Source organism: Musa acuminata, chromosome BXJ3-1 (genome assembly GCF_036884655.1).
Source record: "Musa acuminata AAA Group cultivar baxijiao chromosome BXJ3-1, Cavendish_Baxijiao_AAA, whole genome shotgun sequence".
In the NCBI taxonomy this organism is placed as follows: Eukaryota; Viridiplantae; Streptophyta; class Magnoliopsida; order Zingiberales; family Musaceae; genus Musa; species Musa acuminata.
The window spans coordinates 4,102,899-4,119,672 of NC_088349.1; the positions used below are offsets into that span (position 1 = coordinate 4,102,899).

The following is a 16,774-nucleotide window of genomic DNA, read 5'->3' on the forward strand; positions in this document are numbered from 1 at the left end:
GTCAAACCTCTAAACACAGTAGACGGATTTTAAACAGATTTAAATCCGGAACTGAAATGTTTTCAGTCCCGTCAGCCTCCCTCTTACGCTCGACCTCTTTTCTCACCCTCTTTTACGCAGCGTTACCAGACGAAAGCGGGCACCCAGCAGGCGGCGAACAGCAGCTGACGGCCGGAGCCAGGTAGCCTGTTCCTGTTCCTGTTCCCCCTCATCCTTCTCTTCCTCCTTCCACGCCAATTGCTGCTGCTGCTCTCCTTCTTCTTCCCCATGGCGACAGATCTGCTGGAATCGGCCTGAATCGATCCCTGCGGGTTTTCTACCGATCCCGGCTGAATTTGGCCCTTATTCCACACCGGGATGCATATCGTGCTGTATCGACGTGGATAATTGGGGGCGACGTGCCGAGTCCAGGCACCATAGCCTGCCATCGATGATTAGGTCAGATACCGTGTCTTGGGGTACATCAGAATCGACATCCATAGTACTCAGGCCCGTTATCTCCCTGTTTCATCCAAAATACGACCATTTATCGTACCAAAGCTTCAGTAGCTTCCCATTACCAAGTTTAAATCCAAATGGCTTCCATGCGCTGTGTTAGATTTAATTTCTATCTCTAAGCTTCATTTGGTGTAGCCAATTAGCCTATAGTGATTAAGATTCATAGAATGATGATCACTATTAATATCAATTAGTCCTTAAACTACCTTCAGTTCCGGACTCTCACACCTTTTTCCATAACACAAGAATTTTTTGTTGGAAGTACCAAGCTAGAGATAGTTTTTTAAACTAATGTACTTGTTTTTCATTTATGACTTTTGTTAAATTTTTTCTTCAATGATGTTGGTGGAATTTTAGTATTTGGAAATGTTGGGTTTTACAACTTGATTTATTTCTTATGTCAAATATTTTTTTGTCTTGTTTATCTTTTTGAGAAGGCATTTTGTTACAATATTGCAGGTAACTTACTGTTGGAGGGGATGGACGATGAGTTTGCTATGGCCAGTGCATTAGATGAGAAAACAGACAACGATGATGCTTGTGGTGGGGATGCCAAAACAAACATAGTGGATGATAGAACTCCTACTGTCGGAATGAAATTCAAGTCCTATGAGGAAGCTTTGGAGTTTTATAGAGAGTATGCTCGGCTCGTGGGGTTTAGTGCACGTCTGAAGAGGACGAATTATAATAAGTTTGGCCAATACCAATCTGTGGAATTTATTTGTTCTAGGGGGGGCAAGGGACGGGCAGATGATCCTAGCTACTTGTGTAGGCCTACGGCTAAAACAAACTGTCAGGCCACAATCCTGTTGAAGTTGCGGGCTGATGGATTATTACATGTAAAGAAAGCTATTCTAGAGCACAACCATCCTATGGATCCATCAAAGATTGAATTGAAGAAGCGCAGAAAAAAGATGTCTTATGCATTGCCAAAGCATGATGAAAACAATGGGAAGATTATGATACGAAGACTGAAGAGGTTTCAGTCGCCCGTGCTCAAACTAGTCGAGGACATACCTTTTGGTGAAAAGAACATCAGAACCTTGGATGAAAGAGGGCATTTGATGCTTCATGATGGCAATGCTGAAGCTATTTATCAGTTCTTTACACATATGCAAATGAAAAATGCAAACTTCTTTTATTCAATGGATTTGGATGAGGAAGGCCGCCTGAGGAATGTATTCTGGGCTGATGCTATATCAAGGGCCACATTCAAACATTTTGGGGATGTTGTTCTACTTGATACAACCTACCTAACAGGTGACTTTGATATACCTCTTTCACTGTTTGTTGGAGTTAACAATCATGGCCAGTTGGTTCTGCTTGGCTGCGGCTTGCTATCAGATGAGACTGCTGAGACCTACTTTTGGTTATTTAAGACATGGTTAGCATGCATGTCAAGACAACCCCCAAATTCTCTGATAACTGACGAATGTGAGGCCATCAAGGATGCATTGACGAAGGTGTTCCCAGGTGTTCGTCATCGTCTATGTCTTTGGCAAATAATGAAGAGGATCTCACTGCGCTTTATAGAACATGAAAATTGCAATTCAATCAGGAAGGCACTGGAGAAGATAGTCTTTGACTCGTATGAAACTGATGTGTTTGAAAAGGATTGGAAAAACATGATTGAAGCATATGGACTAGAAGCTAATGAATGGCTCAATTGGTTATATGAGAATAGACATTCTTGGGTTCCTGTTTATTTGAAAGACACATTTTGGGCAGGATTGTCTTGTAGTGATCGAGGCACATGCTTGAGTTCTTTTTTTGATGGATTTATATATCCTGAAACTTCCTTAAAGCAATTTTTGAGTGTTTATGAGGTTGCTTTACATAATAAGTATGAGAAGGAAGCGCAAGCTGAACTTGAGTCTTTTAACAAAATCCCAAATTTGGTCTCTAAATTTTATATGGAAAAACAACTTGTTGAGCTTTACACTTATAACAAGTTCAAAGAGTTCCAAGATGAGCTAAAGGCCACAATGTATTGTAATGTTTCCTTGGTCAAAGAGGAAGCACAAATTTCAACTTATGACATTAAGGAGTCCCTTCTATTGGAAGATGGTAACCCCACAGAATATAGAGATTTCAGAGTTCTTTACAGTTCAAATGAACTTGAGGTCCAGTGTTGTTGTGGTTCTTTCCAATTTAGAGGCATTTTGTGTAGGCATGCTTTATCTGTGCTTAAGTTACAGCAGGTGTATGAGATTCCATCTCGATACGTAATTGATCGCTGGAGAAAGGACATTAAACTATTGAATACAATATCTTATCCCACTGATGAGATGGTTGCAAACAATCGACTGGAGCGCTATGACAATTTAGTAATGAGTTGCCTTCAACTTGTAGAAGTTGGAATGATGTCCAGTGACAGATACCATCTTGCTCTCAAGATGATTGGAGAGGTTGAGAAATTTTTATCAAATGATAAAAATTCTGGAAATGCAAACTTTATGATTCTTCCTTCTGATTCAAGGACACCTGAGAATGCTGAAAATGTTGTGCAACACCTGGTCACATCTGCAGGTCATAAAATCCAAAATTCACCCCAAATTAAACGGAGAGGTCGGCCACCCAAGAAAAAGGTAGTCTGACATATACTTCACACTTTATTTAAACAGGAAAATGATATATGAGTTGTGAGGCATACTCAAATTCCTTATTTATGAAGTACTACGTTTCCTGTAAACCATTTCTGATTCTAGTATCCACATTCCACAGGATGATCAAGGAACATTACTGTCCCGAAATCATAGTGGGATCAATCTAGTCATTCCTTCTGCTTCAAATGCAGGGATAGATATTGATGCTCAGGAAAGCTTGACGCCAATGGTACTTAAAATGCCAATATCTTTTTAAAAGACTTCTATGTTAACAGTAAGAGACATTTTTTTGAGGGTGAGCCTTAGCAGTACCATAAGTTGCTTCTTTGTAACTAAGATGTCATGGTTCGAGTCATGGAAACAGCCTCTATCGCTTACAGTCATAAGGCCTCATAATCTGACTCTCCATTGATCCTGCATTAGCAAGGATCTTTGTGCATTCGGAAGCCTTTTTAGTGATCAACATTTCTTTACTTCTGTATATATTCGTTGTCTGTTGGCCAATGAGGTCGTTCAGCTTCCTTTGGTCATAAAATTGAGAATATAATGCAGGGTGAAATTAGCCCGAGTGATTTCTCGCTTGGTTGCCATTATGGACCACAAGTGAACCACTCACATCAAACTAACAATCAATCAAGGATGTCTTTGGGCAGCATGTTCCAGGTTTGTCTATCTGTGTTTTTACCATATCCAATCTTCTAATTACAATTTCAATTCCACATGGTATTGATAAATAAAATAATCACTTTAATTTGCTTGTCAATATTGAATAATGCATTGATTTCAATGACTTCTCTTTTTTAAGTTTTGTATATCCCTTACATGTCTCATTCGGTACTTCTTGCTTTATAGGGCCAGTTTGACCAACAAGCTGTTGGAACACAACCAAGGATGCAATGGATCTATCAGCAAATGCTACAGGTGTTCATTCATCCGCCTTCCTTCCATTTTGTTGGCTTTAGTATTAGATATTTCATAATGAACTCTCTATTCAAAGGTTGTTTGAAATACAATGGGTAGTCCATATTTGGTTAATGTGATTGACATGCAGGAGACTCCGTCGCCAAATGCACCGAATGGATGGACTGGGTAGAAAGGGCACCAGCCACAAAAGACAAGCTGATGCTCTGTAAATTCTGCATGACCTGAGGAGCTGTGCAAAGTACTACTTATTATCTGATGTGTTTATTTCATGATACTTGAACATACTATTCAAAATTTTAATCGCCTATATGGTTCTTATTGCAGCTTTTCTATCAGAAGTTGGTTCAGATGCTGGAATCATCTGTCCAAGCATCTGACATGTTGATAGGATGGTTGTTTTTGGAAAGGTGGTGGAAGGCATCTTATTATATCCATGCTGACATCTATGGATACAAAGAATGTTCATAAGGTGAATTATCTTCCACCAAAATATTGGAATTTGGTATTATCGGCCGGGTACCCACATCATCTGTCTTCTTCAGCTTTCCTACCTCCTAAGCTGACGATCATGTGGTATAAATGGATGCTTTGTTTCATCATCCAAACAAAACTCGAGGAAATGAAGTAGAGGATTTTTCTTTTGAACTCTCCTGTTCTGTCTCATTGTAGCTAGTAAGTTTCGAAAGGTGTGTAAATATGTTTACCCAACTCCTCCGATGATCTCGTGTGTTCCTACTGTAATTGCCACAAACCTGCACATGGTGTCTTGCAGGTAGATATAAGTGATGGTAACAAGTCAAAGAGTATCTTCTTGGAATAACAAGCAATCTTTTTCCCGGAGAACAATGGTCTCGATTATATATGTCAAGACAGAAAAAAATCCTTGTCAAGATTTAGATTGGTTTAGTCTTTCAAGTTGCGTACATTCTCATTTTTATTGATGACATTACCTATGAGTTGTGGTATTGCATGTTGTACAAGTAACCGAGGCAATGGTTTCTTTTGTAGATCTTGAAAACTACAAAAGAAGACGTCCTATAAGTGTTTATTAGAGGGAATCTCTGTTGTGAGAGTATGTTTTGGTAAATTTACTTTCATGTTGGAATCTCTCTCATTTTACTTTGTGTACTGTTTGATCAGGATATTAGTAATTGTCTTATTAATTTGATTGATTAGAATTACCAATTTAGTCCGATATTAAAGTTGAGTTAATTTTAAATAGAAGTTTGTATTCTACATCCATATGTAAATATAAACTTGAATTAATGTGCTTGTAGTTAATCTTCCTCAAATGACTATTGCTAAGCCATTAAAGTGGAGACATTGAAACCTTAGTTGATACTAATGAATGAAAGTGAGGGCACTACTAATAATTTATATTTTATGATTTTAAATTCAAATTTGTTATTCTTAAATATGGATAGGTTTGCTAGATTTCATGAATAAACCTTAATTAATAAGTTTATTGAGCCAATGTGAGTGATATATCTACAAAATATAAGTGGAAAATATCATATCATATCTTATCGGTGTTTCAAGATTGGCTTGGTACGGTACCGGCGTACCGAGCGGTACACCATGACGTATCGAACGGTACACCAGGGTTAGCACGATCCGTCCAGTAGCGGGCAGTCCGCGTATCGATATGTCGTCAGACCAGTACGTACCGTCCGTATCGAACGATACCATTCGAAATTACATGAAAAATATATATTTATATAAATATATATTATAATATTAAGCTTTAGAGGAATAGAAATATAATGTTTAGGAAGCACATGCGTGGCAAATCTAGCTAAGATTTAGTTACGGATGAATTTTCAGAAAAAAAAATCTCTAGTTCTGGGTTTTTGTCGAGATGTTCCTTTTTATTTTTCTCCATTAGTATTTTGTTCTTAGTTCCAAAATGTATTTTACTAGAAATCCATAAGGTGAAATGAATTTTTACAATATTTTTTGTATATATAATAAACATTATTACTACCATAAAAATTAAGTTTTTTTACATGTTCTCGTTCCCAAACAATAAAAATATATATTTGAAATCCCATAAATGATGACAAGTTAGTAAATCCATATTCCTTTAACAATAACAATAAAAATATATATTTGAAATCCCATAAAAATTAAGTTTTTTGCATAGACCTATAGTGTCTTCTTGGAGGTGACAAAAATATTATATATAATAACCCAGTCATAAATACTATGTCTAAACCATTTCATTTTATGGATCGATCTCATGTAAAAAATAATTTTTTGGCTTATTTTATCATGAATATTTTGGGATATAAAAATGTGAAGGAAAAATAAAAAGGAAGGCACCAAAGGAAAGCCCAAAATGAAACGTTTTTCATGACATTCATATTTTAAATATCTAAAACACTATATAGATTGAAAATTTCGGAAATGATTAAGATCCGTAGAGGGAGAAATGATTTGAGAGCCAAAAGGATAAATAGAAGTTCCTAGTTCCCTGCTAACGTCAAATTCCTGTGAATGGCCGCAGCCGTCTTCCGGCCTCCGATCTTCCACCCTCTTCCAAAGCCGGTCCCTGCAAGACGAGCCATGACCACCGCCTCCTGCTCTGCCGGCCCCGCCACCGTCGACTGCGCTTCCGCCTCCGCCTCGCAGCGTTGGCGGAAGCTTCCCGTCTTGCTGTTCGACGTGATGGACACGCTCGTCCGCGATCCCTTCTACGACGACGTCCCCGCTTTCTTCCAGTTCAGTTTCCTCCTTTGTTTTTTTCGCCCATTTTTCTCTGTGATATGCCATGTCTCTCTTTTCTCCCTCTACCCATCTGTTGTTTTGACTTCAGTTTTTGAAATAATGTCTCGATTTATCATGGTTCCCGTGTTCCTGTCGTCGCTGATCGGAATTTATCAATAGTAAGATCATGTCGAATGATATTACTCTGATCCATTTCTTGTGAGATCAAAATTATGAAGAGAAGGGGTGCCAATTTTGTTGCATGGTAGACATTCGTTTCCCTTGGGCTTGCTGCAATTAAGCGTTGTTGTTTGACTTCTCCTTGCCTTAAAGTGTTCTCGTTCACTCATCCTTTTCAGTTAATTGCTTCGATTACCGTTAACATTATGAAGTTAGAGAAAAGCAGAGCTCTGACCGTCAGATCCTTTTTAATTTCTTGTTTCCAATTGATACGTCTATCGATTTATGATCCTTTCGATAGAGAATACAGTTTTGATTGGGAGATTACTTGTTTTTTTCTTTTTTTCTGGCTGATTTGATTATTAACAAACCACAATTGCCCCCGACTGCTGCTACTAAGGTTGTGTAGTGTTTTAGGTCAATTTGTTATTTTACTAACCTTCTCTGATGTATATCCTCTTCACATTGTCTTTTTTGTCATGCAATAAATTCCATACCATTCGTGTTATTTATGGAATCAGAGCTTGAAGTTTCACTGTCATAAGAAATCTTTTGCGCATTTGGACTTATTTCTTTTATAATCAAATTCCCTTTTGTTTCCATAACTAGTAAACCTTTCGTTATTAATTTAATATTTATCTAAATTTGTGTTCGATATATGATTTGTTTATTATATGTTTCAAACGTAGTTATGTTGCTCCTCGTTAGGAAGGTGTTAGACAGAAAATTATTGTAAAAACAACTTAGGTCTTGATGAGATCTAAGGGGAAAGCTAATGTGATAAAAATTCATAGCCAGAAAAAATGACAGGATAAATCTCATTTGAGGTCAAAGGACTGGTGGACATTACATGTTGGAATGTAGTGGTTCCAACTCCCTGGTTTTGCATCTTTTATGCTTTGTGTTGTTGCAGTTCCTAATAATTTGTTGGTGATTCCTAGTTCTTGCAATTGTTTTCACATTTAATATATTTATCTATTGGAGTTTGCGACTAGGAACATATTTTACTCATTTTTCATTTTTTGTGGAATTTTTTCTTGTACAGAATGTCTATGAAAGAACTTCTAGCGGAAAAACATCCCACTGCATGGACTGAATTCGAAAAGGGAGTGATTGATGAGGTATTTTCTGTGACTTTGGATTGGAAAAGCATGTGTCTCCAAAAAGATAATTGACTTACTTTTTGATTTTGTATCAGCTTTTTCGTAGAAATACTAAATGTCTGTGCCTTTTACATTAGAATCCTGGAGATAAATTTGAATTCTATTTCTTAGCTAAATCATTGTAATAATATTCTTTGTATTAATTTTATAATTCATTACACCAGAAATTGTATGATACTAGATGAGAATCAAGTGTTAATGTAAAGTCTATTTGTCAATGATATCTTCATTTGTGAGAAAGAAACAATATCAAGCAGCTACAGTTTCCTGTCAAATAGGGAAGATAATGACTTTTATTGATTATTTAGTTTATTAAATTTTGTTGCACATGAGTTCTTAATATGCAAAAAATTCTTCGTGATCTGTATGCTCAGATATTGAGCCAAATTTATTGTCTTTTAAGCTAAAAAGGAGATGAAAAATACGAACATGTTGGTGTGAATCATAGTTCTTGCTAGTTACAGAACTTTCATTTTTTTTGTTATAGTATTCCTTTTCTTTTATAGTCAAATACAACATTTTGTCTTCATAAATCTTGCACATGGTTTACCAAAATGATGACTCTAGCTTAATTATTAGCAGAAATGGCTAGTTACAAATATCATATTATGATGAAAATTACAACTAAATATCTAAGTCTAATATGATAATGTAATGAAAATGAAATAAGTGGAATGGGTTGAAGGGAAGATAATCAAGCTCACTATCTAATAACAACATCCAAGGGATATAACTCTCATCAGCCAAATCAGCCAAAGTAGTCTGCTTAGGATCTCACTATTCTAAGTAATCAACTAAAGAGATAAAAGTTGTATGAGAAGGATAAGATCTTTCAACAAACTATACTCATATTCAAATCATTCTATCCTCTGGCTTACAAGACATGATATATGGTGATAGGTGATGGGTTTGGAACGACCCTCTAAGGATGTGTGATTGATTTCTTCGCTATGTTCAAGAATAAAATAAATAAAAATCTATTAAAAATTCGCAGGGATTACTAAGAGTAATCTAAGAACTAAAAAGGTGAGAAGAATTTTCATCGATTCTTGTGTATAGTAGCTCTGTAAAATACTTTGAATTCTTGGCTCCTTGGGCTGTCCATTGGGATATAATTTGCCACATAAACATCTTAGCATTAATCTTGAAATTAGCATGAAATGAATCCTGAAATTTTGATTCATGGTAAAACTAAGAGATTAATGAGAATACTATAAAATCTGTTCATTCAAAGTATAATATGGCATTATATTTTAAAGATTATTGTGTCAAAGACTCAAAATTTCTTAACTCATAAGAGTCCTAGCTGGAGTCAAACAATAAATTAATGTCTCTGATTAATTTTAGGACTTAACAAGTCCGAGTTAGAAGGTATTTGATTAGATTATTTATAGAGGGGGATATTCGTATGAGAAAGCTGTTCTTGTATGTGATATTTTAGTTAAGGAAAATATTAATAGTTGGCCTGTTTTTTGAAGTTTTCCATTTAAACTGTATGTGATATTTTAGTTAAGGAAAATGTCGATTTAACTTGCACAACAGTTGAAAAAACCAAAGTGAAAATGCTCCTAAAAGGACTTGGGATTCTGTTTCTTACTGATCAATTTTAATATCATGTTGTGGTTTGAAAGGCCCAAAGGGCAACAGGATCAAATGCTTTTGATGATTGTTATGCAATGAAGACCCATTAATCAACCTTTTATGTGCAGATTGAGCACCAACTTGTAGCTGTTTAGCCATATCAATTGTAGTCTGTGAAACATGGATACTTCTAGGATGTGTCAGATGATTCCTGCAAATATCCATTCTATAAATAATTACTAAAAGGTCAGATAATTTAGGGTTCTTAGGGGGTACTACATTCATACAGTTCGAAATAATCTTTGTTGTCTTCCATTGCATATTTGTTTCTTCAGATGTGTACTATAAGTGGTTGTCATGTGCTATTGTTTTTTATAAGAAGTGTATGAGAACATGGACTGTATTGTATCTAATTTTCTGTCTTGTTTTTCAATAGATGCCCTGTGTTAGACAACTCTGTATTACAAATATATCAAATTTTCTGATGCCTTGTGTTGACAACTCTGTAATCTTTTCATTTGTCTTCATGATTTGTTACATCCCGTTTTTGACTTTAGTTATTTTTTGTGATGCTAATAACATGATATTGAACTTCGTTTAACAAATTCAAACTTCCTTCAGAATGAGCTTGCTAGAAAGTTCTTCAAAGATGGAAGACCTCTTGATTTGGAAGGTAAGGATAATTATTTGTGATCCATAGGAATCCCAAAGTCAACTATACTTTCTACAATCCATCACAATGTGGATATGGTTCCTTGAAGTTCATTATATATTTTTTTGAATTCACAACACATATAACCTTACTAATAGTTGAACATGATTGTTGCTAATGTTATCTATCTTCGACCAGTTGCATTTGATCATATTTTCTAATTCTAATATCATAATATTCTTGTTAAACTGTCATGCAACCATTTGAACAGATCTTGGTGAGAATTCTGCCTGTACTCCATCTTTTAGCTTGGAATTTCCTGATCACATTAGTGCACATCATTGGGCAGGTTCTGCATTTGGTGATAATAGAGGTATAGAGTTTCCTTGGTGACAAATTAGAAATGGAGGATGATTTATCCGCTAGAGAAGAATAAGAATATACTATTGCAGTCTATGAATCTATCTAAATACAACAAAGAGATATAGAAAATGCTAATTCTTGAATGACGAGGTTGAATTTTATTAAAATAAAACACCAAATTTGGAGCAATAAGTAGTAACAATCCTCTTAAGTAGCTAATGATTCTCACCTTCGACTTTTGACATTAAAACCAACAGAACATAGACATCCACCATGATATGCTCTGTAACTAAGAGATATAAAAAATCTTTTAAAATATTTGTTCTGCACAATTCTCTTTCACTGTCGTTGATTGATTGTGGTCTTCTAGGATCTTTGCTCGGTCTTGATTATTAATGAAGAATTTTCTTTCCATTTATCTGTACTCCTTTGGAACTTGATAATTCGAGATATCTTTCAGTGCCCGTGTCAATGTGACAACACTCTTTCACTTCATAAAAAATTAGAACATAAATCTATGTCTTAAGCTTTAAGCATTTGATCTCTGGTTGGTCCAAAAGATCTGTATCTGCATGATATATCAGGATGGCTATGCCCAAAGAAGGATGGCAGTGCTCAAAGTTAGTGTTATGATAACTTCTAGGAAGATGTTGAAATAAGCTATGATTGAGAACGTGACTCTTTGCTAATGCTCCATGACACCTGGTGCCAACTGGGAAACTGGTAGCCATATTAGTTACTTCTTGCTGTAAGATTAAATTTCTTTGTTAGCTATAACTAGCCGTTTACTTTTCCCTTTCTGCATCAATTTAAATTAAGATATCTACTGGGACAAAGCTAGAATAAATGTTGTTGCAAAGTGTAGCTACACTACAGTTTCCTCCCTCCATTTAGTTGCCTTTGTCAATTTCCTAGTTTGGTTGGATCATGGTGGCTATGCATAGGGAAGTGCAAGGTGGAACCCATTCCCATGTCGGCAGAGACTAACTTGATGCTTGGAAAGCACTATGACTGCAGGAGAAGATGAGCTACAGATCTGTGATGAGTAGGTTATGACCTTGATGTTGACTTGGATCTTGCCGCCAACAAGTGTGCTTCCTTAGATCATTAACACATGCGTAAGGGATAAGGTCCATCAACTTGCAGTATGAATATGCAGCAGTCATTGATTTAGATCCCAGAGCCTATCCATCATAGATAACAAAACAAACACAGATTGAAGATGCCTACATAAAGGAGAAGAAAAAGGACATTGGAAAGGCTATTCCAGGGGGTTCAAGTTCCATAGGAATCTAACCCATATAGTCCAATGTTCTTGCTAGCAAAGCATGTTGTCATCCATTTGGAAGATAGATCTTGGCATTCAACCCCCATGCCAATAAATATATATGGCATATATCTTGATGAAGAGGTCTAAGAACTTAGTTAGATTGGATAAAATCATTCAAGAACCAGTGGGACCTCTATCTTGTTACATTGATGTGCAACAGTTGGTTTAGACTGACAAGAATGAGAATAATCAGCTTTCTTATTTATTGTAATAGAAGGATTATAATTTATATATGTTGGCTAACTCTCAATACTTGTAGGATGTTAACTTACATAGGTCTATAATTTACATATGCTCTTTAAATTTCATCCATCCTTTAATTTTATTTCCATTGTTTAACCTGGTCAATGACTTGGCCAATCTTTTTTAGGTCTCAAAAGATGCATGATAAGAGGATACTCATATGTCGATGGGATTGAAGCATTGCTCGAGAGTTTAAAACAAAAAAATTATGAAGTACATGCTTTCACCAACTATCCAATCTGGTTAGTTTTATTAAATTTCTTTATAATTATTTAATCAGTTTTAAGTTTACTTATTTCCAAGCTTTGTTATATAGGTACATGATGATCGAGGAGAAGTTAAGACTGTCAAAGTATTTGTCTTGGACATTTTGTTCTTGTCTAATTGGTAATATTTCTGCATGATACTGTTAAGCTGTCCTTTTTTTTTCCTGACTTAAGATTTTGTGGTTTTACTATTTAAAATGTTAACTTAAGTAGTCAGATTTCTCTTCTTTTCTTTTCTTTATCCAACAGTAGATCATTAACATCCAAAAACAACTGTAAAAGACATCCTGTCCTTTATGTGAAATTCTAAAGAAAATAATTTTGCTTGCACTTAATTTAAAAAAGAACCTGGGTATGTTGGTTGTTGTATTCCGAGTTAAAATATCATTCTGCTTGCTTTTTTTTTTGTGACACATTTGAAGGTACCACCAAGAATGCTAGAGCATTTACCTGAAGAATGCAACTTGCCCATCCGATAAGCCTGAAGGAAATAGAATTGTTTCATTTAAAACATTTCACTTTCATGGTCCTTTCCTATTCTAATTAGACTGGGGAAATGCTACTGTACTACCTGACATTTACATGCAAAAATGGATTCTGATGTCTCAAACTACCATTTTCTCTCTTTTATTCTTTTAAGAAACTAACTGCAGAATTCTCTTGCATAGGGAAACGTAAGCCAGCTCCAGATTGTTACACGGAAGTCCTGCATCATCTTGGAGTTGAGGCATCAAGCTGTATCTTCGTTGATGACAGGTTCTTTCTTCTGTCATTGTCTCCAAATTCTAAATTTTATGCTAGTGGATCATACACCAGAATCACCCCATTTCTGTCTAAAATTGCGTACAAATGGATTTTGCTCATGTTGGACTTTCACATCTTGGTTACAGTTTCCCAATGCCAACCTGATTGTAAAATGATTGTTGCGTGACTCCTAAATGGACCCAAAATCAACATTGTTGTCCCATACATACTGCAGGTATTTGGTAATTGAGCTGGCAAAAAAGAACAGGAACCAGAAACTCATATTCTGAACTTTCTTTTCTGTAGTGTACCTGTTTTTGTTCTGTAACTTGTCTATATAAGTGCTTCACTTAATCATTTCACTAGATTGGCTACTGGTTGAACATGCATTTGTATAAAATAAAGCAATTTCATTTCAACATTCTGACTCAGATTCCACCAACCTGAACTCAGTGGATTCGGACTTATTGCTACTCCTATCTGTCGGCGAGAGTAAATTCATTCTCTATGAGGAAGCCGAACTTCATGTTCAGCAACAGTATAATGCCATTCACTGGAACAACTGCCTGAATATTTTTTTTCTTGATTCAATCTACATGAACAATAATCCACTAAACTGTGATCCAATGAAATAATAAACAAAATAAAGAACACAAGATGTGATTCCCTACTGTTCTAACACACTAGAGATCTCTCATTTTTCAGGATGACAAATGTTGAGGCAGCCAAGGATGCAGGTATGATTGGTTTACATTTCAGGAATGCAGATGCTCTTAAACAAGATTTGATTTCTTTGGGAATTGAAATCGCAATTTCAGAAAAGGCATGATGCCTCCTCATTCTTGTAAAATTTATAGATTCTGTGTTCTCCTATATATAATGGCCCCCAATTGATATTGTTGTATGTTCATGATATTACATTGTTCCAAACGACTTTGTAGAATAAACTAGGATTTCTTGGCGAATCAAATTGCTACGTTAGATTTATCGAATGGTACGCTGTGAGATTTTTTAGAAATAGTTGGCTTGGATTATCTTTGTTATTTTTCTATTAACTTCATACTTTGAGCACTCATTTTACTATTCTATAATTTCATATGTTTATTGTGAAGTTTTGAAATGAATCTCAATGGAAAAGGAATTTTTGAGCATTAGTTACATTGATTTTATCCCTCATTGAAAATATCTGGATAGTCTCGTTCAAAATCAATTTTACTCATATCATGAAGTCTAAAATATCCAGATTTATGTGAAATTCTTAAAAAAAATGAGTTTTAAATAAAAATTGAAAATTTAGGAAATTATTTTCGAAACTAAAAGACATTTTCAATAATTTTAGCCTAATTAAGAATTAGAGTTTTTTTTAATAATTAGTCACTTTTCTCATGGATCAAACGCCTATAATACAATATCATATGCGTTTATAAAACTATTTGAATAGTATTACATTGTTTTTATCATTTATTAAAAATTTAATGTAATTCAATTTAAAATTACATTAAATTTTAAGAAGCATACAATCTGTAAATGCATATTATACACTTGTAGCATTTTTGGATTTTTGAATGATTTAAAATTATATTTTTCACTAATTTCTACCCAATTAGAGTTCAAGTTATACAAAATCATGGTTTTTCTTTGATAATTAGTCACTCATTTCATAAGTGACTAATAATTCTTTTATTTTCTTTGACTCGTGGAATAGAACATTGAGTGTGGTTAGGACTGTTCGGAACTCCCATGACGATGGACATGAGAGTGGCAGCCAAGACTGGGGTGAAGTTTCGATGGATCGTCTCCACCTCCGAATGAGATTACGCGGTCAGTCTAACCTAACCTCCGCGATATCCCAGACACGATGAGAAGTTGCCATTACAGGGTGCATTAGCTGTGGCAACTTTGAGCAGGGTTACAACAGGTTGCCGAGGGGTCGAAGACGCTACCAGCAACCTCATTCGGGGGGGGCAAAGCGTCTCGATGGAGGCAAAGCTTGTTGGAGAATGCTGATGGTGGGCGATAATACTAATAATGACAATAGATATGAACTCGAAGACGTTAGAATGATGGTCGGCGATGACGATGGCGATGGCGATGCCACGGGGAGGAGAGGGGGGAAACAAAGAAAGAAGTTGGGAGGCGAATGAACGACGAAGGAGAGGGAGACGTAAACGTGATGGCGATATAGAGGATGACGACGACGAAGAAGATGAAGAGAATGTTGTTCTTTTAGCAGAAAAAGAACAACAAATTTCCTATCAATAGCAGCACAGCCTCGTTGCTTGGCCACCACCCACTTTCACAGCTCATTCCCGTTCAACTCTCCACCCTCCTATTATCCCCCGCCAACTCCCTCCCTCATCCCTGTTGACCGAATAAACAAAGCCATTATGAAAGAGAGAGAGAGAGAGAGAGAGAGAGAGAGAGAGAGAGAGAGAGAAGCGTTTAAATTAGCCACGGCTGGCTTCTTCCGCCCATCCACAACCGTCGCCACCTTCGTTTCCTCCGCACCACTCGAATAAGTTGGGCAATGGAAAAAACTCTGGCCAGCTGTTATCGTAAGAAGAGCCCTCGTTGGCCACCACCTCCATAGCATCCTACGTCTCTATTTCCTGACCCCAGCAAGCTCACCTCCCTCCTCTTGCCTTCATCTCTCGCCAAGCTTCCGACTCCTCCTCCTCCTCTCCTAGCCGCAAGGGAGAACCTTTGGGGCTGCCGGCGTCGTCGGCGGCGGCGCCTGGATGGACCCGTCGGAGCTGAAGCGGGTGTTCCAGATGTTCGACCGCAACGGCGACGGCAGCATCACCAAGACGGAGCTGCAGGACTCGCTCAAGAACCTGGGGATCCACATCCCCGAGGAGGAGCTGGCGTCCATGATCGAGAAGATCGACGTGAACGGGGACGGGTGCGTGGACATGGAGGAGTTCGGCACGCTCTACCAGGCCATCATGGACGAGCGGGACGAGGATGAGGACATGTTGGAGGCCTTCAACGTGTTCGACCAGAACGGTGACGGCTTCATCACCGTGGAGGAGCTTCGGACGGTTCTCGGCTCACTCGGCCTCAAGCAAGGCCGCACCGTGGAGGACTGCCGGAGGATGATAAGCAAGGTTGACGTCGATGGCGACGGCAAGGTCAACTTCAAGGAGTTCAAGCAGATGATGAAGGGCGGAGGGTTTGCGGCCTTGACCTAGCTAGCCATGCATCGCTGCAGTGGAGGAGACAACATGGTTGTAGATACCGCTGAGGGAGGAATCCTTCATAAGACGATAACCCAACCTACATAATTAAAGCATGGTTTGCTTGATCCACAGATTATGTCACTTTATTGAGCTTTTCTTTTGATCAGTTCATTAATGTTAATCCTTTTGTTTAGCTATGAGATGGCATTTTCAGTCTTCGATTGCACATCTACTCTGCTCTTTATGCCATATTACTACTGAAGGATAGATAATAAGTTGACAACAAGACTTCTACTTGGACAGGAAGAAACCATTGGATTGCTCTATAAACTATAAATG

At 37.0% G+C, this 16,774-nt stretch overlaps 3 protein-coding genes across 6 annotated transcripts; all 3 read left to right on the forward strand.

The window, feature by feature from the left end:
- The first annotated feature begins 70 nt into the window (after positions 1-70).
- LOC135583399 (protein FAR1-RELATED SEQUENCE 6-like) lies at positions 71-4,953 on the forward strand. 4 transcript variants are annotated; one of them, XM_065136782.1, is made up of 7 exons: positions 71-181; positions 958-3,086; positions 3,223-3,333; positions 3,657-3,767; positions 3,957-4,025; positions 4,156-4,266; positions 4,353-4,953. In XM_065136782.1, exons 2-6 carry the CDS (start codon positions 978-980, stop codon positions 4,195-4,197), a joined length of 2,442 nt encoding a protein of 813 aa, XP_064992854.1. In that variant the 5' UTR covers positions 71-181; positions 958-977; the 3' UTR covers positions 4,198-4,266; positions 4,353-4,953. The 4 variants fall into 4 exon arrangements, with proteins under 4 accessions (XP_064992854.1, XP_064992857.1, XP_064992856.1 ...); XM_065136784.1 differs by lacking the exon at positions 71-181 and adding an exon at positions 192-489; XM_065136783.1 differs by lacking the exon at positions 71-181 and adding an exon at positions 193-438.
- Positions 4,954-6,464: 1,511 nt separating this feature from the next.
- On the forward strand, positions 6,465-14,243 carry LOC135628834 (flavin mononucleotide hydrolase 1, chloroplatic-like). The gene is made up of 7 exons (XM_065135763.1): positions 6,465-6,748; positions 7,960-8,035; positions 10,280-10,331; positions 12,374-12,488; positions 12,563-12,633; positions 13,181-13,268; positions 13,962-14,243. Exons 1-7 carry the CDS (start codon positions 6,525-6,527, stop codon positions 14,083-14,085), a joined length of 750 nt encoding a protein of 249 aa, XP_064991835.1. The 5' UTR covers positions 6,465-6,524; the 3' UTR covers positions 14,086-14,243.
- Positions 14,244-15,721: 1,478 nt separating this feature from the next.
- LOC135628835 (calmodulin-like protein 3) lies at positions 15,722-16,661 on the forward strand. Its single transcript, XM_065135764.1, has one exon. The coding sequence runs from the start codon at positions 15,995-15,997 to the stop codon at positions 16,445-16,447; it is 453 nt and encodes a 150-aa protein (XP_064991836.1). The 5' UTR covers positions 15,722-15,994; the 3' UTR covers positions 16,448-16,661.
- The last annotated feature ends 113 nt before the right edge of the window (positions 16,662-16,774 follow it).